This window comes from Salvelinus alpinus, chromosome 18, assembly GCF_045679555.1.
Source record: "Salvelinus alpinus chromosome 18, SLU_Salpinus.1, whole genome shotgun sequence".
Taxonomy (NCBI): Eukaryota; Metazoa; Chordata; class Actinopteri; order Salmoniformes; family Salmonidae; genus Salvelinus; species Salvelinus alpinus.
The window spans coordinates 22,636,747-22,660,402 of NC_092103.1; the positions used below are offsets into that span (position 1 = coordinate 22,636,747).

At 43.4% G+C, this 23,656-nt stretch overlaps 1 protein-coding gene and 1 pseudogene across 4 annotated transcripts; both read left to right on the forward strand.

Annotated features, from left to right (window-relative positions):
* Window positions 1–542: 542 nt before the first annotated feature.
* LOC139543423 (putative nuclease HARBI1) lies at window positions 543–3,170 on the forward strand (annotated as a pseudogene).
* Window positions 3,171–4,700: 1,530 nt separating this feature from the next.
* LOC139544018 (mediator of RNA polymerase II transcription subunit 15-like) lies at window positions 4,701–23,623 on the forward strand. Of its 4 annotated transcripts, none has more exons than XM_071350681.1 (18): window positions 4,701–5,006; window positions 6,840–6,927; window positions 7,071–7,122; window positions 7,239–7,265; window positions 7,385–7,531; window positions 13,759–14,063; window positions 14,252–14,527; window positions 14,753–14,866; window positions 17,292–17,402; window positions 19,182–19,306; window positions 19,440–19,570; window positions 21,419–21,553; window positions 21,638–21,701; window positions 21,801–21,867; window positions 21,996–22,156; window positions 22,387–22,553; window positions 22,822–22,920; window positions 23,170–23,623. In XM_071350681.1, the coding sequence occupies exons 1-18, from the start codon at window positions 4,846–4,848 to the stop codon at window positions 23,304–23,306; spliced, it is 2,367 nt and encodes a 788-aa protein (XP_071206782.1). In that variant the 5' UTR covers window positions 4,701–4,845; the 3' UTR covers window positions 23,307–23,623. The 4 variants fall into 4 exon arrangements, with proteins under 4 accessions (XP_071206782.1, XP_071206784.1, XP_071206783.1 ...); XM_071350683.1 differs by having other exon boundaries at window positions 19,443–19,570; XM_071350682.1 differs by having other exon boundaries at window positions 13,762–14,063.
* Window positions 23,624–23,656: the final 33 nt, after the last annotated feature.

Genomic DNA, 23,656 nt, shown 5'->3' on the forward strand with positions numbered 1-23,656 from the left:
TCAGACTACTCTGTAACATTGTATATGAGTAACTGAAATTATTGGTAAATAATGATGACCATCTCTCATCTAATGTTATCGTATGAAGTATGTTAAGTATGTTATCGTTCACTTCTGAAAAGGAAGAATACTTGTTCCTGGTAGCAAGGTTGATCATTCACTTAAGGGACATTCGTACGTACCCCACATACTTTTTCTATCTGCTATGTAGTTCTGGTTCACATTCAGATTTTAGAGACAGCTATTCTGTCGAGTCGAGTTACGTAATGGACTGTGTTTTGTTTCGCAGATAAAAAGGCGCAAGTAGGAGGTCCTGGGGCCTGTTTCAGAAAGCGGGTATAGAGTTAGTTGACTCAGAGTTTAAGGAAACTTTTGGTTTTCGGTTTCACAAAGCCAGTTCAGCTTAACTCTGAGTCAGTTTCTATGGCAACATACTCTGTGAAGCTAACCTGCTCACTGGCAGGTTTTCTTCAACTAACCCTGAGTTTCTCCTCCTCTTTAGCTGAAGCCTGCAGACTGAAGGAGGTGTCATCTACTCAGACATGGCGTGTCCTTTTCTTGAAGAGCCAGTTGATATTGAAGCAGAAATCTCAGTTGGGAGAGGGTGATCAGACCCTGCTTGGATGTTGTATCATTCCCTGATGATTATCTGTTTGAGCGTTTTCGTTTTTCTGCACAATTGATCATTCATCTGAACAATTTTCTCAGGCCTCATATCGTTCATATAACACATCGTGGTCATGCTCTCAGTTCGGAAAACAAATTCTTTGTGTTGCACTTCGTTTTTTTGCCAACGGGAGTTTTCTATAGAAACTCGTGACGCTGAGCATATTTCCAATACACTGAAATGTTTACTGTACACTTTTGTGGTGTTCCCAAGTCACAGACCCACAAGACTCAAAGAATTCCACAGAATTGCAGGTATCAGTCTAAGCAATAATTAATTAATTTAGTATGAAGCTTTGAGACTTGAAGCACTAATCAGTTAATTTGATATATTTTAAGATTTCCAGGTGTGATTGGCTGCATAGATGGCATTCATATTCCTATCACAGCTCCTTCAGTAAATGAAGTAGAATATGTGAATAGGAAGTCTTTCCACAGCATTAATGTGCAGGTAGGCCTAAATAGTAGCCTTTGGTATTCCAAATGAAAGTTACATCAGAATACAGCTACTGCAGCTAATTACTGTTCTGCACTGTGAGGTCATATGTGATGCAGCCCACATCAGCCACGTGGAAGCAAAGTGGCCTGGGTCTGTGCATGACTCGCACATTTGTGTGTATACACTGAGCGCTAGATTTGCCCGTGGTGAGTTATATATATATATATATATATATACACTGCTCAAAAAAATAAAGGGAACACTTAAACAACACAATGTAACTCCAAGTCAATCACACTTCTGTGAAATCAAACTGTCCACTTAGGAAGCAACACTGATTGACAATAAATTTCACATGCTGTTGTGCAAATGGAATAGACAAAAGGTGGAAATTATAGGCAATTAGCAAGACACCCCCAAAAAAGGAGTGATTCTGCAGGTGGTGACCACAGACCACTTCTCAGTTCCTATGCTTCCTGGCTGATGTTTTGGTCAGTTTTGAATGCTGGCGGTGCTCTCACTCTAGTGGTAGCATGAGACGGAGTCTACAACCCACACAAGTGATTCAGGTAGTGCAGTTCATCCAGGATGGCACATCAATGCGAGCTGTGGCAAAAAGGTTTGCTGTGTCTGTCAGCGTAGTGTCCAGAGCATGGAGGCGCTACCAGGAGACAGGCCAGTACATCAGGAGACGTGGAGGAGGCCGTAGGAGGGCAACAACCCAGCAGCAGGACCGCTACCTCCGCCTTTGTGCAAGGAGGTGCACTGCCAGCGCCCTGCAAAATGACCTCCAGCAGGCCACAAATGTGCATGTGTCTGCTCAAACGGTCAGAAACAGACTCCATGAGGGTGGTATGAGGGCCCGACGTCCACAGGTGGGGGTTGTGCTTACAGCCCAACACCTTGCAGGACGTTTGGCATTTGCCAGAGAACACCAAGATTGGCAAATTCGCCACTGGCGCCCTGTGCTCTTCACAGATGAAAGCAGGTTCACACTGAGCACATGAGCACATGTGACAGACGTGACAGAGTCTGGAGACGCCGTGGAGAACGTTCTGCTGCCTGCAACATCCTCCAGCATGACCGGTTTGGCGATGGGTCAGTCATGGTGTGGGGTGGCATTTCTTTGTGGGGCCGCACAGCCCTCCATGTGCTCGCCAGAGGTAGCCTGACTGCCATTAGGTACCGAGATGAGATCCTCAGACCCTTTGTGAGACCATATGCTGACACATGCACATTTGTGGCCTGCTGGAGGTCATTTTGCAGGGCTCTGGCAGTGCACCTCCTTGCACAAAGGCGGAGGTAGCAGTCCTGCTGCTGGGTTGTTGCCCTCCTACGGCCTCCTCCACGTCTCCTGATGTACTGGCCTGTCTCCTGGTAGCGCCTCCATGCTCTGGACACTACGCTGACAGACACAGCAAACCTTTTTGCCACAGCTCGCATTGATGTGCCATCCTGGATGAACTGCACTACCTGAATCACTTGTGTGGGTTGTAGACTCCGTCTCATGCTACCACTAGAGTGAGAGCACCGCCAGCATTCAAAACTGACCAAAACATCAGCCAGGAAGCATAGGAACTGAGAAGTGGTCTGTGGTCACCACCTGCAGAATCACTCATTTTTTGGGGGTGTCTTGCTAATTGCCTATAATTTCCACCTTTTGTCTATTCCATTTGCACAACAGCATGTGAAATTTATTGTCAATCAGTGTTGCTTCCTAAGTGGACAGTTTGATTTCACAGAAGTGTGATTGACTTGGAGTTACATTGTGTTGTTTAAGTGTTCCCTTTATTTTTTTGAGCAGTGTATATATATATAGCTATATCCAATTGTTTCCTCCTATTGCAACTGAAAATGTCAACTGTATCCTCGTATTATCATAGGAGAGTTCGATGGTTACCTGCTCGGTGACAGAAGGTACCCCTGCCAGCCCTATTTGTTGACCCCTTACCCTGATCCTGAGCCCGGCTCTCAGCAACGTTATAACTTGGCTCACTGCAGGACACGAGCCAGGGTAGAGATGACCATTGGGATGCTCAAGGCCCAGTTCCAGTGCCAAATTTGAACATGTCCAGTAAGCACACATTTGGAGACTTGTATGTACAAAGGCATTTAGGTGTTACTTTCAAATAGACAATATTAAATACTGCCAGTGTTGGGATGGCTGAAAATGCTACTTTTTTTTTGCTTTGAAAATTTCCCTAACTACTTAAATATCACATGTTGAATGTAGCCACTGAATGATGTTTAATTAGATAGGGTAGGCTAAACAACATCACAATTGCGTGTAATGAAATTATACCTCACCTGTTTGGAGTATATTTTTATATTTCATCTTCAGTTACTGCCAAGTACGTTTTGTGCTTGTTGGGTTGCACCTGCATAAATATTAAAACACACACACACTATATAAATGTTGAATAAGTGGAACACTCAAGATAAATGCTTTTTTTTTTGCCACGCCAGCTCACTTTCTTTTGCAGCTGCTACGGGATTGCCTTTTTTCTTAAATATATACTCATATTCTGCATACACATTCATTAATATTTCTAACTCAACTGGGGTGAAGTAGGAGGTTTGAGACCTTTTTTCTCCTGTTGCCATGATTAATTATGTTATTTAATTAATTTCCCAAACGCCACTTTACCACTCTATATTGCTATAGAATGTTCACAAATGTCTTACTATACGTCATTCACAAACATTCTATGAATTTATGAAAATGTGAACAGGGCACCGCTCAAAGCGGTGTTCAGTGGGGTAGCGTTGAGCGTAGAGGTGGCTCAAAGGAAAAATAACATTCCTGGTGTTTGTGACGCCCACCGTTTGGTGATCCATAGACTCAGTGGCAATGGCGAGACTGAGAATAAACTGTCTGTTTTGTAGATCTTTGACACAGAGTTTCTATCTGTTGAGGTCAGGTTAGGTTGTACTGCTATGAAACCTCTACGGTGCTTTAGGTGCCAAGGATTCGGACATGTTGCAGCAATGTGTAGAAGGGAGACCCCAAGATGTGAGAGATGTGCAGGAGGAGTGTACAGTTGAGATAGAGAAAGCACTGTGTGTCAACTGTGGGTGCACCCATGCAGCTGGGGATCCGAAGTGCCCTATGAGAGAGAGAGACAGGTTGATATTGCCAGAGTTCGAGTGTGGCAGTAAGTTTCCTATGCTGAGGCAGTGAAGAGAGTAGAGGATAGCCCAAGTGTGAGTGATTAGACTGGGAGCCCCCCCAGTGAATAGGCCTGAAGAGAGAGTTTTAGTAAGGTTGGATTTCTTGTGTTTATAGCCATGGTGATCAACTGCACTGTACTGATGGAGTGGGAATCACAGGAGATAGCTGTGGTAATTGCAGCAGCATAGTTTTCCCCCTAATGGTCTTCCCTATGCCCTGTATGAACTTGTTCATTCCCTTTGTTATTATTCTGAAGAAGGCCATTGAAGGCTGAAACGTCAGTCTTTTAAACTTGTCTAATAAAACGATGTATTTTTATGGTGAGCAAGCGTTGCGCCTTTTCCTCTCCAAGGTTGCAGCAGCAGATACATATTTTGGGTGTGAGACGTTTTAGTGCATAAGATCTACAGGAAGTTGAGAGAAGGGGTTCCATCCTCCCAGGTCGACAGCCTGGCATGACCATTTAGGGCCAAGTAGTGGGATAGGGTGGTGGGTTTTTGGGATAGTGTATAGGTGCAGGGTTAGATGGTAGAGCAATTTAAGATTTCCCCATTCCCCTGTGACCAAAATGTGCAAACTGCACTCCGACCTGCGAAAGGCAGCAATACGCAACACAGCGTCTAGTCTGCCGGAAATTTACACGAAGAAGAAGACGTCTGCAATGGAGGTCCCAGGACTAGATAGCGACTGGAGAAGCCCTGCATTCCGACAGAAAGTTGTTGCACAAATGTGAGACAATTGTGTTTTATTAATACTGTTTGTAAACGTTGTGATTTTTTAGTTACTCCGCTATTATCACTACAGTGGCTAGCTAGCTCACCACAACTTCAGTCAGCGCTAACGAATTAGCAGCTAGCCGGGGCAGCCGCTAGTTGGCTTTATGGATCAGTCCATTAGCGGCAGCTCTGGTTACTAGCCAACTAGCTATGAAACATGCTTGTTATGAGGCCGTAAACCAACCTTAATCGGGGTTGATGTAGTTAGCTACATGTGTCCATATTTGCCATAAAGACCTAGCTAATTAGAGTTTTTCCCGAGAAGTTTTGAGACGTTTAGCTGTTTGGGCTATCAGCTAATGGTTAGTTAAACTAGCTAGTTACTATAGCCTTCGCTGTCTTTGCTTCGCGTGCTATGTAACGTTAACTTCTTCGGAGAGGTTTAACGGCGGTTGGCATCCAATTTATGTTGCATTACCGCCACCAACTAGATTGGGATAAATCCATTATAATTTGATACACAAAAGGGGGGAAAAAATTAAAACCTACACTCATTAAAACCCACCACCCTATTACACGATTTAACCCTATCTGGCCCTACCCCAGGACAATGGCCTGCGAGGACAGGACCTCAACACACCCTGTAACTCTCCTGAAGTCAAATCTCGTATTCACACATACTTCTCTGCTGTACAGTTGGTAACCATAGCTATGAACGCTAAGAATCCAAGCTTACTGAAGCATGTCACTCATTGACCTATCCCTCTGTGCTGGCACAGATCTACTATTATTAATTAGCAGGGATTGTCTCAGTATCCCTCACCCTGGATCCATCTTCCTCTACATTTTTCACTGCCTCAGCATACGACACCCTCTGCACTACTCTAACCCTGGTAACCTCAACCCGCCTCTCTTGCACCGGACACTTCTGATCTCCAGCACCATGTCCAGTCTTACAATTAGCACATACCGATTCTTTCCCCAATACTACACATTCCTTTGTATCATGATTTTCTGCACACTTCTCACACCTAGGAACTAACCTCCTACACACTGCTGCCACGTGCCCATAAGCTTGACACCTGTAACAATATAGTTGCGTGACGTGTAGTGCCTGCTCTCTCTGGTTGGAAGAAATGCACACAAATGTCTCAAGCCCACTATGTGTTACCTTCACTGACTCAACTCATTTCCCACCCAACCTGAAACCACAAATGGATCCACCAAAAGGCAAAATTGCACTCCTACTGGACCAGATCATTCGTTTTCATGTCCATCGATGCAGACCTCGGGCTCTGACCACTACACCACACCATCTACTTCACTTAATTCGCCATCACTCACTTCCATTTCACCTCCAGCACTCAACTTGGCATACTGCTCACTCTGTTTGTACTTGACACCAGTCTTCTAAACTCCCTATCTCCTTTTCTATCGCCATCTTCATCAAATTCAACCTTTGCTTTCCTCATTCTCTTGAACACCTTCCTCTTTTTCCTCTTCCATTCCTCACAGCTAAAAACAGAAGACTGTCTCCTGCAGCTTAGGTAGCGACAGTAAATCCCCACACTCATAACAGAAGTTCCTGTTGTTCCCGCTTGTCTCTGTAGCCATTTTCCGCTCTACTGTCCCCACAAAATCCATGCTCCTGGATCCGCCCCTGCTATGTAGTTAGTTAACGTTAGTTAGCAAGATGCTAGCTACAACACAGACCCCAGGGACATTCATGCTTGGCCTCACTTGGAATAAAATGCAATTTATCTGCCAGGAATTTAGATAATATAATTGGCATGTGTGCTAGCAAAATACAGCAGGCAAACTATCTGAATCGCTTCTTCTTTTTCAGTGAAGAGGCGATGAGAAAGGCTGGGACTGCACACACAAAGTCCAGCAATGATATGGAGAACCATGTCTATGTCAAAGCCAAATCTAGAGTGAGTGAACGGTTTAATTTACACATACCTAGTAACCTCATCATGGATCATCAAACTCTTTAACATTGTATATGAGTGACTGGAATTGTTGGTAAATAATGTCCATCTCTCATCTAAGTGTGTTATTGTTTACTTCTGAACAGGAAGAATACTTGTCCCTGGTAGCAAGGTTGATCATTCATTTCAGAGACATTCGTACGTACCCCACATACTTTCTCTATCTACTATGTATGTCTAGCGCACATTCATATTTTTCGAGACAGCTATTCTGTCAAGTCGAGTTACGTAATGGACTTTGTTTTGTTTTGCAGATAAAAAGGCGCAAGGAGGTGGTCCTGGTGTGTTGTTATTTTGCAAAACATGTTCTCCGTTACTAAAATACATTCAGAAGAATATCTACATAGCTACACATGCCACTGCACATGTGTAAATGTACACATTGCCTCCCCTCTTCCAGATCCCATGAATGCCCTGACAAATCTCCCAGGTGTTCCAGGGGTTCCTGGGGGCATCGGTATGGGGCCTCGGCCACCTGGTGCGCCCATGGGTGGCATGGGGCAGATGCAAATGGGTCAGCATGCCGTGGCTGGAAATCCTCAATCGAGTGAGTGTATCCCTGAAGCTATTTAATTTTCTCACTTTATTTCATGTTTATACCATGGCGTTGTTGAATACTCGTTTCTGATTGGCTTGAAGGGCAGTCTAGAGCCTGCATTATTTCACTATAATGCACGGTAGAATTCACATGTTCTATGTTTGAGCTGCTTTTGAAAGCAAAGGTTGAATTTAAAACATTGTTATTATTGAGTTAGATTTTCATAATAGCAGGCTAGGACTGATGGTTTGGTTAGTTAAACTAGCAAATCTGTTTGGCAAGGCAACTACTGTAGCTATTTAGTAAACTTGCTAGCTACTTCAGTGGATGTTGAACACATTTCTACCTGCAAATGAACACATTTCCTTCAGCAAATGTGTTAAAGTGGAACTGACAGCATTTGAACTATGTTTCTTTCATATCTGCAAAGTATAATCAGTCAATAAAATTCCCAGTTCATGCTTCAAAACCAACTTTGAGTTTTTAAAAATAGGTTATATTTGACAAATAATTCCATGACACAGTAAGGCATTGTTGGCAGAATAGATGGATGCAGTTCAATACATGATTAATATAATTCACCAATACTTGGTAGTCCAAAAAATATTGCTATCAGGTTGTAAATCAGGTGGCCTGGTACAGTGTTTGCTGCCTCCACCCAATCGGGGTGCACCGTTTGTTTCAATGACACAATATTTTGGTCAAAAACGGACGAATGTAACTACAATCAAACTAGCAAGGGCAATGATCACAAGTCAGTCATAACGTGGATAATAGGTTAGTGCACACGTGTAACAAACAAAGCCCGTGGGCCGACTTGGGCACACAAGCGAGTATAAAGGAGGCAACAGTTGAGTCATCTACTTTATGAAACTACAGGCTGATGCGCTTGCATCGTTGAATTCAACTTCAACTGCGCTGCTTTCGTGTGTCCCATTTAGAGCTTACAGCGCAGGGAAACTGTAGACAGACAGACACATGACACAGTCCTAGCTAGGCTGCTAAAATGTTGCATTCTGGTTTTGGTTTTTAAAGCTGGACAATGACCAAAAACTAAACCTGCAACAAAACACCCTGCAAAGAAGAAATATGTAGGCCTATTACAGCAACATATTAAGCAGTAGCCTAGGCTGGCTACTCAACTACAATACATTTTAAGTGCACCATACAGCAATGCTGCCTTCAACCGCACCGGGGATTCATGCAGTACAAGAAAATTGAACTACATGTTAAGTTTAAATGTTACAACAACCTATAGATAAGTTTTTGTTATTTGGAGTAATTAAATACTTTTTGATTAGGGTCACAACATTATGCACACCTGCAGGCATGGCAGCAAAGCTGGACAAATATTTATCTTTTGTTTAAATAAGTCAAAATGCTATATACGGCATCCTTGGTACATAAGTGGACATTATAAAGGGCCATATTTTGGCCAGTTTGGGTCGAAGTTGCACGTAAAAAATACATAAAGAGGCCATGTCTAGCCCGCAAATTCATTGTTTTTTTAATATGGCCCATTCGCTGATGGAGTTTGACACCCCTGGCCAAGCATATTTATTTATGTAGCTAGCTAAAATCACAAAGCCTAACATTAGCTAGTTTCTAGGAGGATGTCATGTCATTGGAGGAGTGGGTGAGTGACTTTCATTGTTTTTGGGTAGCTACAGCTAGAGATGCAGGTGGCCTTTGGTTAGCTAGCAAGAAATGTGAATCGCTTTGCTAGCTATCTAGTTAAGCTGAACTTAGAACGACTTATCCAGTGTCACGAACCGGCTCAAACCACGTAACAAACAAGGAGACAACGCGGAGATGGGGAATAACAAAATATATGTATTTAACTAAAGTAAACTAAATATAATGAACAATGGTGTGTGTAGTCAGTAATCAGTAGTGTGAGTGGTTGCGTGCATAAATGTGATAATGAGGGGTGTTGAAAGGTGCCAACGCAAACACTAAAAAGAGCCACAAAAATGCCACAACCAAAATTTGTGTCTGCATGGCGAGAGTCTCCTCAATGAATGGGGAAGAGGTGCATTTTTCCTGGGACACACCCGAGCCCAGGTGTGTCCCATTTCACTGACGACCCTCCCGACCTTGCCCACCGACATCCTATTAAGGTAAACAAAAGCAAAGAGAATTCGGCAGACAGTGGGTTGTCACCCCCCCCCCCCCCCCCCATAAAACCAGAGACCAACAAAGACCCCGGAACACCATTCTAGTCACACAACAAATTAATCCAGCCTTTGCGTCCCCTTGCCCCAGCCAACCTCGTCCTCCCCAGACCTCAGCAACCTTTGTACAGGAAGCAACCTTTAAGAGGAAAGAAAACGAGACCAGCAGAGAACAGACAGGAGCGACAGAACAGGACAATACCAGACAAAATAAAACACTGTAAAGGGAGCGACCACAGTAGAGAAGTTCCTACAAAAACTATGGTAATAACCAATCATTCCCAAGAAACGCATCAGTTCCTTTTTAGTAGTTGGTGGTGGAAAAGCATCAATAGCTACCACTTTAGCCCAAACAGGACGAACTTCACCCTGCCCAACCACCTTCCCACGGTATGTAACGGTCGCCTGAGCAAACTCACATTTAGCCAGATTGATCGGGAGGCGACCCGCAGCTTGGCGGTCGAACAAGGCTTGAATACGGGACAGATGTTCCTCCCAAGTATCTGCATATATCACTACATCGTCCAGATAAAGAGCGCACCCGGCCAGACCGGAGACAACCCTGTTCATAAGTCGCTGAAAAGTGTCAGGTGCATTACGCAGGCCGAAACTCATAACTGAATACAAGTACAGACCAGAGGGTGTAATAAAGGCAGAGATTTCACGTGCCCTACTCATCAGTGGCACCTGCCAATAGCCCTTTAACAGGTCATATTTCCTCAAACTTAGCTGGCCAACTTGATCAACGCAGTCCTCCATCCGAGGAAGAGGAAATTAATCTGGCTTAGTGACATTGTTTACCTTCCGGTAGTCCGTACAAAATCTGTTTGTCCCACCCGGTTTACTGACCAAGATACAGGGAGAAGCCCAACTGGAGAAAGAAGGCTCTGCCATCTTACTCTCCAGCATGTACCTGACCTCAGCATCCAGACAACGCAGTTTCTCTGAAGAAACTCTATAGAACCGCTGATGAATGGGGTCAGCATCTCCAATGTCAATATCATGTTCTATTAAGTTTGTATGGGTAGGTGTATCAGAAAACAAACATGGAAATCTCCGAATCAGACCAACCATCACTTTCCGCCCATCAACAGGTAGATGAGAGAGAAGGCTGTCTAAAATATCCAGTGTCTCTGAATTTTTCAATCTACAATCGTCGGGACCAGGAACATCTTCCTCCTCATGCACGAACCTAGCATGACAAGAACCCAGGGAAATAACGGTATCGGCCAAAAGAACAGGTTTACCGTCCTCTGTAGACTCCCACTGTTCAGTCTCAGAGGAACACGCATAATATGGTTAACAAATTTACATGGCACAGTTGGTGTGCTTTTCTCCGTTCTGGAGTGGCAACTAGATACTTTTGCTCAGTGTACTGGCGCACCACTGTATATGGACCTTGAAACTTGGATTGAAAAGGAGAACCAACGCTTGGCAGCAGAGCAAGAACCTGGTCACCTGGACTAAAGTGACGAGGCTCAGTTCGCAGATCAAATATGCCCTTCATCCTCTCCTGTGAAGATGATAGCTTCTCTTTAGCCATTTCACCAGCGGTGTACAGGCGTCGCCGGAAATCACACACATATGATAAACTGGGACTGAGGGGGCATCCAGTCATCCTGGAGAACAGAGAAGTCCACGCACCTTATGTCCAAACACAAGGTAATTTGGACTGAAACCTGTGCTCTCCTGTGAAACCTACCTAGCGGCTAACAGTAACCAAGGCAACCCCTCCTCCCAATCCATCTCAGTACAATAAGCTCTCAAAGACTAAAGTGTTTGATGGAAATGTTCCAGTGCTCTGTGACTGCGCGTGATAGGCGCTAGACAAATTGTGTTCAATATGGAGCTGATGGAGAACCTGACCAAACAGATTGGAAGTGAATTAGATCCTTGATCACTCTGAATGACCTTAGGGATTCCAAACAGTGAGAAAAACTGAGTCAAAGCTTTTAACACAGACTTAGTCGTGATAGACCAGAGAGGATAGGCAGCAGAAAACCTAGTGGTCTGACATTACAGTGAACAACTACCCTTTTTATAACAAGGCAGAGGAGCAACAGTCAATAATCAGATACTCAAAAGGTTGGCTGAGTACAGGAATAGGAAACAGTGGTACCGGCTTAATAGCTTGATTAGGTTTACCAGTTAATTGACAGGTGTGACAAGTTTTAATGAACTCATAAACATCCCTCTTTAACCTAGGCCAAAAGAAATGTCTTAACTTCTTGACGCACGGATCCCTTTAGCGGGATCATTTTCGTAAACAACCGCTGAATTGCAGAGCGCCAAATAAAAAAAAGCTAAAAATATTTATATTCATGAAATCACAAGTGCAATATAGCAAAACACAGCTTAGCTTGTTGTTAATCCACCTGTCGTGTCAGATTTTGAAAATATGCTTTACAGCAAAAGCAATCCAAGCGTTTGTGTGTGTTTATCAATCACTAGAAAAAACATTAAGAACATCTAGCAGCAATGTATATTGGTCACGAAAGCCAGAAAAGCAATAAAATTAGTCGCTTACCTTTGATGATCTTCGGATGTTTGCACTCACGAGACTCCCAGTTACACAATAAATGTTCCTTTTGTTCGATAAAGATTATTTTTATATCAAAAAAACTCCATTTGTTTGGCGCGTTATGTTCAGTATTCCACAGCCTTAGGCAGGTCATCAAGGCTTGACGAAAATTCCAAAGTATCTGTAAAGTTCGTAGAAACATGTCAAATGTTTTTAATAATCAATCCTCAGGTTGTTTTTAACATCAATAATCGATAATATTTCAACCGGACTGTAAACTATTCAATACTGGAGAGAAAGAAAATGTCAAGCAACCAGTGTGGAGCTCATGAACTAATGTAAGGACCTCCGTCTATCCACTGACGAGTTTTTGATAAATCTCGCAAATTTTTCAGAATAAAAGCTTGAAACTACAGTGGAGGAAACAAGTATTTGATACACTGCCGATTTTGCAGGTTTTCCTACTTACAAAGCATGTAGACGTCTGTCATTTTTATCATAGGTACCATATCATAGGTATCATCACCCTCGGTGCACAATAATTCAATCGCTTTAGCCACATGTTGCGATTTATTCATTGTTTAAATATTCAAGGGTCCCTTAGTTATTTAAGTACATGGATGACTTGTATGCTGTGTGATGACATGCAGGAATGATTGATGTACTGTACATTGAAGTAGGCCTTTATGCCAATAAGTTAGTTACGCTAAAACAGTTACAGTAAACATGACTCTTCGGCTTACAGCTCCATGTAATTTCAATAACTTAATTTCATTAAAAACCTTTAACCCACCTGCCCCTGAATTTACTGAAATATGTGTATTTTACACTCAAGCAGTAGGCCTACATTAAGATAACTATCATAAAAGACAAATTACTGAGCATTTCATCAAAGCGCCATGAACGTCTGCTGTGCGCTATGCATATTAACAGTAGAATATCCAGGACTCAACAAGTAGCCTACCAATAGCTGGCAGTCTATAAATACATTTAATATACACAATCACAAAGAAATCCATTAATATTTTGTTTAAGGTCATTCAAAAAAAGATAATACTAAGACAATTTACGTGCATGCAAGCGGCAAGCAGTGCTGCAGTATGATCCAACTTTTAAATGAGGAACACACCTTCCACATCATTCAATATTTTCCATAGAACGCATAGCGCCTCGTTGATTATCCCTTACTTATTTGAATTCTGTCTGTTAGCCCACAGAAACAATTGGATCAGTAGCTTACCAGTCATGACATTTTGATTTTGTATCAGGGACCTCCAAACTCATATTTCTGTGTCCTCCGTGAGGCTCAGAGCATGTGAGCGGAGATGAGTGGGAGCTAAGCGGGCACAGTTTGACTGGAGTGCGGGAAAAGACGTGGAGTGCTCTGTGAGATGAGCAGGGTGTTCAACTGCCCAACTCTGCTTACATGCACTGCTCCAGACTCTTATTTCTATGTGCTCAGGTGTCGGGCTTTTCCTCCAGGGCTTTCCCCAAGTTTTCAGCTGGAGGATGTGTCTGTTTTGTCCACATCCTCCCTGTAGTAGGAGGTCCAGGGCAGATGCAGATGCAGCAGATTGCCCAGCAGCAGGCCCAGCAGCAGTCCATCCAGTTCCAGCAGTTCCAGGCACAGCAGCAACAGACAGCCATGCAACAACAGCAACAGACGGCCATGCAGCAGCAGACAGCAATGCAACAACAGACAGCCATACAGCAGCAGCAGTTTCAGGTCCAGCAGCAGATGAAGCTGCAACAATTACAGCAGCAACACCATCAGAACCAACAGCTCCAACAGCAGCACCAAAACCAGCAGCAACAGCAGGCCCAAAACCAGCAACAACAGAACCAGGTATAAGCGTAAAAGCCCTGCCATGATAGCCTGCCTAGATGTACAATTAAAAGCAAACAGAGGCATGCAAGAAGGCAGTGAATTGGTTTATCTTTTGGTAAACAAGTTTGACATGAGAATAAAATATTTTTGGGGTTTCAAATAATGGGCATCTTAAGTATTTACACACCCTCCACATCTGTTTTCAGATGCACCCATCAAGGCACCAGCAACAGCAGATTCAGTTACAACTCCAACAGCAGCATGCACAGTCCATCCAGCACATGGTCCAGCAACAACAGCAGCAACAGGTTCAGTCTCAGTCTCAGCCCCAGCCGACCCAGCTGCCCCCCCACTCCCAGCAGCAGCAGGGCATGGTGCCCCAGTCTCTGGCTGGGCAGATGGCCCCCACACAGCATGTGCCCATCAGCTCGCTCAGTCAGCAGCAGCAGCAACAGCAGCAGCTCAAGATCCAAGCCTTGCAGGTAAAGCAGAGGTGGTGTTATTGAAAAAGATTAACTTAAAGTTTAGTTCAATCTCTGTAGAATAGTGGTGACCTTTTGTTGTCCACTCTAAATTCATAATCTATAGTATCTGGGATAACACACATTCCAGTAACTTGTTTACACACCCCTCTGCTTGCTTGCTTCCCTATGTGTGTGTATGTGCCATGTGTTTTTTGTATGTGTGTGTGCTTTGTGTGTGGCCAGGCTAGAGCATTGCAGCAACAGCAGCAGCAGCAAGTCCAGCAGGCCCAGCAGGCAGCGCAGCAAGCCCAACAGGCGGCGGCTCAGGCCCAGCTAGCGGCAGCTGTACCTGGCCAGGTAAGAGCACTGCAAGCTGATGTGGTGGGACTGATTGACTGCCACTGGTCACTGAGCCTGGCCTGGAGTGAGTGCATGCTTTCAGATTTACCTGTTTGGAATGACGACAGGGTTGATTGAATTTTGGGTCGCAAGCTCTACGCTGCCCTACCAAGCAAAAAGGCAGTAACTGCTCATAGCGTGGAACTGAGAAAAATTTATTTACCTTGGTTTCACAGCGGCTTTATGCAGTTACTGCTAACATGACCCCCATTTTTTTCTCTAACACAATACAATAGAGGCAGGATACTTGTCCACATGATTAAGCATTTAATGTAGCAAAAATGACATTAACAAATTTTCGACGAAATGAGCAGTTACTGCCGTTTTGCTTGATTATGGCAGTACATATTTAGTTTTCTGTGTTGCCTTTTGCCATACTAAAGCTGATGCCATAGCCAGAAGGTAGTAGTGGTTGTTATATCACATAGCATTAGCTAGAGAGACTTAAGTTTGCATCGATTCATATAATGGCAACTTTGCTGCTTAATGGCTCAGGTTTGGTTTGAACAGAATGATGAATCTCCTACATAACCCAGGGAATCAATTTAGTTGGTTTTCATTTGCATGTACAGTGCCTTCAAAGGATTCACACCCCTTGTCTTTTCCACATTTTATTTTGGAACGGCTTGAATTTAAAATTGAATACATTTATATTTTTATCACTGGCCTACACGCAATACCCCATAATGTCAAACTGGAATTATGTTTATTGACATTTTTACGAATGAATAGAAAATGAAAAGCTGTAATGTCTTGAGTCAAGTATACAACCCCTTTGTTATGGCAAGCCTAAATACGAGTAAAGAGTAAAAATTTGCTTAACAAGTCACATAATAAGTTGCATGGACTCACTCTGTGTGCAATAATATTCTTTAACATGATTTCTGAATGACTACCTCATCTCCACCCCACCACACATACAATTATCTGTATGTGTGGGGTAGTCAAGCAGTGAATTTCAAACACAGATTCAACCACAAAGGCCAGGGAGGTTTTCCAATGCCTCACAAAGAAGGGCACCTATTGGTAATTGGGTAAAAATATAAAATGCATTGAATATCCTTTGAGCATGGTGAATTTATTCATTACACTTTAGATGGTGGATGAATGTTCCTGAGTGTCCGAGTTACATTTTCCACTCACAGCTGTAATTTCTGCCAAAGCTGCTTATAAAAAGTATTGACTCGGGTGTGATTTATTTATGTAAATTAGATATGTCTGTATAAAATGTTCAATACATTCGCTAAAATGTCTAAACATGTTTTCACTTTGTCATTATTGTGTGTAGATGGTTGAGCAATATATTTAATCTATTTAGAATTCAGGCTGTAATGCAACAAAATGTTAAATAAGGGGCATGAATACTTTCTGAAGGCACTGTATGGTGCTTTTTGAGAATTCCCTGATAGGCTTGGTACTCATCTTATCGCTTCCTGGCAAAAGAGTGATAGAGCTAGGATTAATTTCCACAAGACACTTCCCCATCCCTTCTTTCTCTACCAAACTAGAATTAATGGAGACCTCTTCACCCCAACACTAATTCTCCTCCCTATTGAAGATTTCTCAGAATGAAACCCACAGATGGGCTGCTGAGAGAAATTAAATTCTCTCCCAGAGGATGTCTCTTTATTATACCTCAGACCTACTTTAGAATGTCTTGTTCCCCCTTCGTGCATGTGTGCTGTTCGTGCAATGAATGCTGTAACTGCATGCCTACTCTGTCCTGCAAACCAAATATATCCTTTAACTCAGCTGCTACATCTACTAGCGCTACTCTTAGATGCAAAGACATGGCATCATCAATTATTGAAGGACACCCACCATCTCATCCAATTGACCAATAGACACAGTTGGGAAATCACTGCCAAGCCTCTTACTGGGGGAAACAATGGGGTTCCACCATTGGTGGCCATTTTAAAATACTTAAAGCTAGACATACTAGATTACCAAAAATGATTATCTGTTATTTGTAGTCAGTTGACAGATGTTTACCTTCTGTACTTCGTTAATCCATTTAAATAATTGTCATACACACTGCATAGTTTGGCCTTTTGAATATAGAGGGAGCATGTTCCCACTGGCTGCAGCAGGCCTCATCACTGTTGTCATGGTATCACTGCCTGGCTGTGTCTCACACCAGGGTTAAAGATATGACTAACTGTGTGATATGTGTCAATGACTGTGCGTGCATGTGTGTCAATGAGTGTGTGTGCGCGTGCATATGTTTGTTCTTGTGTACCTTACAAGTGTTGTTCCTGGGAGCTTGCTTGCATATGCGTGTGCAACTGCATTGTTGTGCATGCATGCGCCTCATCTCCGCTGATGCACTGCATTTCTTGTTTTGCTTGTGACATGTCTGTTGTCCCCTCTGTCCTCCTCCAAGATGATGATGCCCCGCATTGGGATGCAAATTCCACCCCGGTTGCCCCGCGCTGCCTCGAACCCCGCCATACCTCCAAACTCTGCTGCCGTGGGAGGACAGCAGTTACCACAGGTATTTTCGCCAGGGTAGAGTGACCAGGCAGTACTCTGACCCTGACCTCTATGGTGACCACCACCTCTCCTAAAACCATTCCCTCTGGTGTGCTTCCTTATGCGAACTCTTAACCCTCAGTGCAGCCCTCTAATCTCCTCCCCACTCTACCCAAACCACCTCTGCTGCTCCTTACACAGACCAGTGGAATTAGATCTGATAGTGAATGTCTGTTCTCATGCTCAGTATGTAGTTGATTCATGAAAAGAGAGTTGTACCTTCTACAAGCAGGTTCCGATTTGGAATCCATGAAGGGTAGGCCTTAGAGCTGGGACAATAAACCCAAAATTACCGACACCAACATTGCCTTCCTCTTACCGAAGCATTTTGTGTACGTCTGTAATTATTTGTGATTTTGCTACACAACATTCCTGTAGATTGTTCTGAAACAATTTTTTCCCACAGTAATAGCCTATGCATTATCTGCTATGAAAGTATCTGCCTGTCCCTGTTTTGCTGTTGGCTGCTGTGTGAGTGAGCCACTCCCTCTCCCCACTGTGCACGGAGGAGGGAGAGATGCATTCTGAGAAGCACAAGTATATGACCGTTTCTCAAAATGCAATTGTGGGAAAAATACAGTTTTCAAAGCAACTACTGTTCCAGTTCCAGAGAGGAGTGTCACAGCTTTCTGTGAGTATATAATTTATTTCTCATCTCTTAATACTGAGTTCATGGCACCACTTTATAACCGGAGTAGGCTGTAAGCCTAGTATGGTTTCGATGCGCCCGAAGAGTGGAGCGCGCAATTTGCAGTGAATAGGCCTACATCAAGTAGCCTAGGCCTAGCGCTGGAAAGTTTTTGAAGGACATTAGCCTACATTTACTGATAGATTAATTACTTAGCCTACATGGCTATATAGCAACAATATCATATTTAGCCTGTAGTCCGATGTGCACAAAGAGGCTAAATTAAATCTGATAGGCTAATCGTGTGGCTCAGTTGGTAGAGCATGGCGCTTGCAACGCCAGGGTTGTGGGTTCATTCCCCACGGGGGGACCAGGATGAATATGTATGAACTTTCCAATTTGTAAGTCGCTCTGGATAAGAGCGTCTGCTAAATGACTTAAATGTAAAATGTAAATGTAATCCTAGGCTGGATCCTATTTTGACTGGTTGCACATCAAAATAACAATCATGCATTCCCTGGATATGTTAGATGAAATAGCTTACTTTTTTCATCATAAGCTACCATCTGTTATCTTACTGGGTACTGGAAGAAATTTGTCTAGAGCCCTGCTGCTAATGTAAAGTAAATGTCCATGACATCTTTTTTTTAATAGTTGTATTTATTATTATCCAGCAAAATAGTTACATTTATCACAATGACTTTTTGTACATATCGCCCAACTCTAGCACCTCCCCACAAAATAATAATTTAGTAATGATTTATCAATATCGCAAACTGGTCAATTTATCGCAATATGGATTTTTGTCCATATCGCCCAGCTCTAGTAAGCCTATAGATTTTGTTGGAAATGTAGTGTATTATTTTGCTAAGTATTAGGGCATCTGGCCAGTATTCATTGTTGTGTTTGGTAAGTACCAATAAGACACTCAATTATATTTTCTTCCCATCTTCCTCAGTAGGCACTCAGGCCCTGATCGGCGTAATGGCTTGAAGCAGGTTTTTTCCCCCTGCTATTAAGGTTGGATGGTAATGTGATGCAGCTTCCAACCAGCTGAACAGTTGCTTAGGTTCCTCTGATGTGAGCTCCCTTTTCTTTTCACCTCCTCCAAAGGTGCAGCAGCACCAGATGATGTCATCGCCCTCGCCGGTACAGGTGCAGACACCCCAGTCCATGCCCCCCCCTCCCCAGCCACAGCCATCGCCACAGCCCCCATCTTCCCAGCCAAACTCAGTCAGGTGAGCAAAGTTGGCATGCTCACTCTCTTATTGACTAGAATATGGCATTTGAAAGTTTTATTTCAGGTGTAGTCTTGAAATGGACTGACATTCTCTGGTGTCAACTGTGACCCTGTATTGTGTTTCTTCACAGCAGTTCTGGTCCCACACCATCGCCGGGGGGCTTCCAGCCTAGCCCGTCCCCCCAGCCCTCACATAGCCCAGCCACCGCACGCACCCCGCAGAACTATGGTGTCCCCTCCCCAGGACCTCTCAACACTCCAGGTACTGTCCCAACTCCTCACTGGAGCAGAGGTGTGGTTCTAAGCCCCTAAGCCTCACCTATGATTGTTTTCCTTACTAAAGTTGACATTCTTAATTGTCTTTATGTAGGATGTTGATTTGTATGGAGCTTCTTTAGTTTCCCATTTGCCGGTTATGCCAAATATTGGAAGCCCAATCAAGCCCATTCTCAGTGCCCCTGTATATGTATACACATATTGAATGTACAGTTGAAGTCGGAAGTTTACATACACTTATGTTGGAGTCATTAAAACTCGTTTTTCAACCACTCCACAAATTTCTTGTTAACGAACTATAGTTTTGGCAAGTCGGTTAGGACATCTAATTTGTGCATGACACAAGTAATTTTTTCAACAATTGTTTACAGACAGATTATTTCACTTATAATTCACTGTATCACAATGCCAGTGGGTCAGAAGTTTACATACACTAAGTTGACTGTGCCTTTAAACAGCTTGGAATATTCCAGAAAATTGTCATGGCTTTAGAAGCTTCTGATAGGCTAATTGACATCCTTTGAGTCAATTGGAAGTGTACCTGTGGATGTATTTCAAGGCCTACCTTCAAACTCAGTGCCTCTTTGCTTGACCTGGTTAATCCTTGGGAGCAATTTCCAAACGCCTGAAGGTACCATGTTCATCTGAACAAACAATAGTACGCAAGTATAAACACCATGGTACCACGCAGTCGTCATACCGCTCAGTAAGGAGACACGTCCTGTCTCCTAGAGATGAACGTACTTTGGTGCAAAAAGTGCAAATCAATCCCAGAACAATAGCAAAGGACCTTGTGAAGATGCTGGAGGAAACGGGTACAAAAGTATCTATATCCACAGTAAAACGAGTCCTATATCAACATAACCTGAAAGTCCGCTCAGCAAGGAAGAAGCCACTGCTCCAAAACCGCCATAAAAAAGCCAGACTACGGTTTGCAACTGCACATGGGGACAAAGATTGTACTTTTTGGAGAAATGTTCTCTGGTCTGATGAAAAAAAAAAATGGAACCGTTTGGCCATAATGACCATCGTTATATTTGGAGGAAAAAGGGGGAGGCTTACAAGCCAAAGAACACCATCCCAATCGTGAAGCACGGGGGTAGCAGCATCATGTTGTGGGGGTGCTTTGCTGCAGGAGGGACTGGTTTAATTCACAAAATAGATGGCATCATGAGGACGGAAAATTATGTGGATATATTGAAGTAACATCTCAAGACATCAGTCAGGAAGTTAAAGCTTGGTCGCAAATGGGTCTTCCAAACGGACAATGACCCCAAGCATACTTCAAAAGTTGTGGCAAAATGGCTCAAGGACAACAACGTCAAGGTATTGGAGTGGCCATCACAAAGCCCTGACCTCGATCCTATAGAAAATTTGTGGGCAGAACTGAAAAAGCGTGTGCGAGCAAGGAGGCCTACAAACCTGACTCAGTTAAATCAGCTCTGTCAGGAGGAATGGGCTAAAATTCACCCAACTTATTGTGGGAAGCTTGTGGAAGGCTACCCGACACGTTTGACCCAAGTTAAACAATTTAAAGGCAATGTTACACTCAATTAGTATTTGGTATTTAAACTTCTGACCCACTGGGAATGTGATGAAAGAAATAAAAGCTGAAAAAAATAATTCTCTGCTATTATTCTGACATTTCACATTCTTAAAATAAAGTGGTTATCCTAACTGACCTAAGACAGGGAATTTTTACTAGGATTAAATGTCAGGAATTGTGGAAAAACTGAGTTTAAATGTATTTGGCTATGGTGTATGTTAACTTTGGACTTCAACTGTATATGAGTATTCTGATTGTTGTCCCATGTGGTTGTCTGGTGATGTGTAGGGAACCCCAGTTCAGTGATAAGTCCAGTCGGGGCCTCTCAACTGGAGGACCAGCAGTACATGGAGAAACTCAAACAGCTTTCCAAATACATCGAGCCGCTGCGCAGGATGATCAACAAGATAGACAAAAACGAAGGTATACACTCACGCCATGCTTTCTTACTTTTATGTCCACTCTTGGCTGTTCCCACTCACTAAAGGGAGTTTGTGTTCTTAACAGATAGGAAAAAGGACCTGAGTAAGATGAAGAGCCTGCTGAACATTCTCACTGACCCCAGCACAAGGTAAAATAATACAAGTGTGTTGCTTATGAGTGTGTCAGTGCCCATCCATGTTGGTCTTAACAATGGTTATAGAACGTATCTCCTCTCCCTGACTTGCAGGTGTCCTCTCAGGACCTTACAGAAGTGTGAGATAGCACTGGAGAAACTGAAGAATGATATGGCTGTGGTAAGCGTGAGACCCGGTTTTTCAACCATGGTGAAAATCTTTGTGCTGTTATATTGCTCTTTGGCTCTCAAAATGTCTTTCTGTTGTGAGTTCATAAAGGTTAAGACTTTATTCTAAACTTGTTTTAGCCGACACCACCCCCTCCACCTGTGCCCTGCACCAAGCAGCAGTACCTATGCCAGCCCCTCTTGGATGCCGTCATGGCAAACATCCGCTCTCCTGTCTTCAACCATTCCCTGTACCGTACCTTTGCCCCAGCCATGACAGCCATCCACGGGCTGCCAATCACGTGAGTTTACCCTAATTACTCCATGTCCAGAAACCCTACAGGATGGACAGATTTCCGTCTGACATCTTGGAGCGACCCTGCTTTAGATCTGTCCATGTCTCTGTCATCGATACAAGACCATCCTCATTTCCTACAGTGCATTTAGAAAGTGTGTGAAAGAGTACAGTAGCAGTGGGATCAGGCCGTCATCTGACACTCATCTCTATTCTCTCCCACTCTCCACTCCACAGGGGCCCCACCATCGTGGCCCGGAAGAGGAAACACGAGGATGATGACCGCCAGACAATCCCCAACATCCTGCAGGGGGAGGTGGCCCGCCTCAATGCTAAGTTCCTGGTCAACCTGGACCCCTCATTCTGCAGTAACAACGGCACGGTGCATCTAATCTGTAAACTAGGTGAGTTTCGGGCAGAGGTAGGCAACTAGATCCAGCCACGGTTACATTGAGACACGATCACGTCTCCCTTTTTATTCGTGGGAACAGATTTCCTAAATGAAACAAATTTCTAGCTTAATTACTGATTTTACAAAAACGAAAATCCTTACGGGCCGGTCTGCCGACCCCTGGTTTAGGGCGTTAAGAGATGAAGGCTGGGGGAAATCACATTATCCTCCCTCAAAGATAAAATTGATGTCTGATGCTATTCTCTGCTTTTCTCTTCCAGACGACAAGAACCTGCCAAGTGTGCCACCTCTCCAGCTCAGCATCCCTGCAGACTACCCAGACCAAAGCCCTCAGTGGGCAGACGATGGGCAAGTGTATGGTAAGACACACTGGCTCTCTCTGTACCAATACTCAACTATGGAGCCTGTTTTAGTCAAATTGACTCTATTTTAACTTTGGTTGTAATGAAATGTTGCCCAATATTACCTAGTTTAAAATGTGTAACAAATTAAATGTTCAGCAAAATAACAATTATAATTTTTTAACCATACTGCCATGTCAGTAGCCAGTCTTTTAGGTTTCATGCATTTTCTAGTTGATTAATGCATCACTTTGTCTTCCTCTCCAGGTGCCAACCCCTTCCTAAAGAACGTTCACAGAAATATGACCTCCAAACTCCTACAGCTCCCAGACAAGCACTCTGTGACTGCACTGCTCAATACCTGGGCCCAGAGTGTCAGACAAGCCTGTCTTTCTGCAGCGTAGATAAGAGGCTCACCTCTTCATCAAACCTCTGCTGGAGACAACATAACTTATCACAGACTGTGCAAACTGAAAGGGGTGGGCTACCTCACCCTGGAATGCCAGCTCTCCCCTACCACCACTAGGGTGTGCTGCTGAGGCTTCAACACAAAATGGTATTATGAGAAAGTCCATTTGGGGTGTGTTCTGTAAAGAATTCTAAGGTGAGAAAATGTATAACCAATAACTGAACACTTTGCTGTGTAAAGCTTTGAAGTGTGTATATGTACTCGTAAGGGAATTTGTCTTTTTGTTATCAAGAATAAATACTTTTCTGCTCACCTGTTTTCATTAACCAGATCCATCCCCATCAT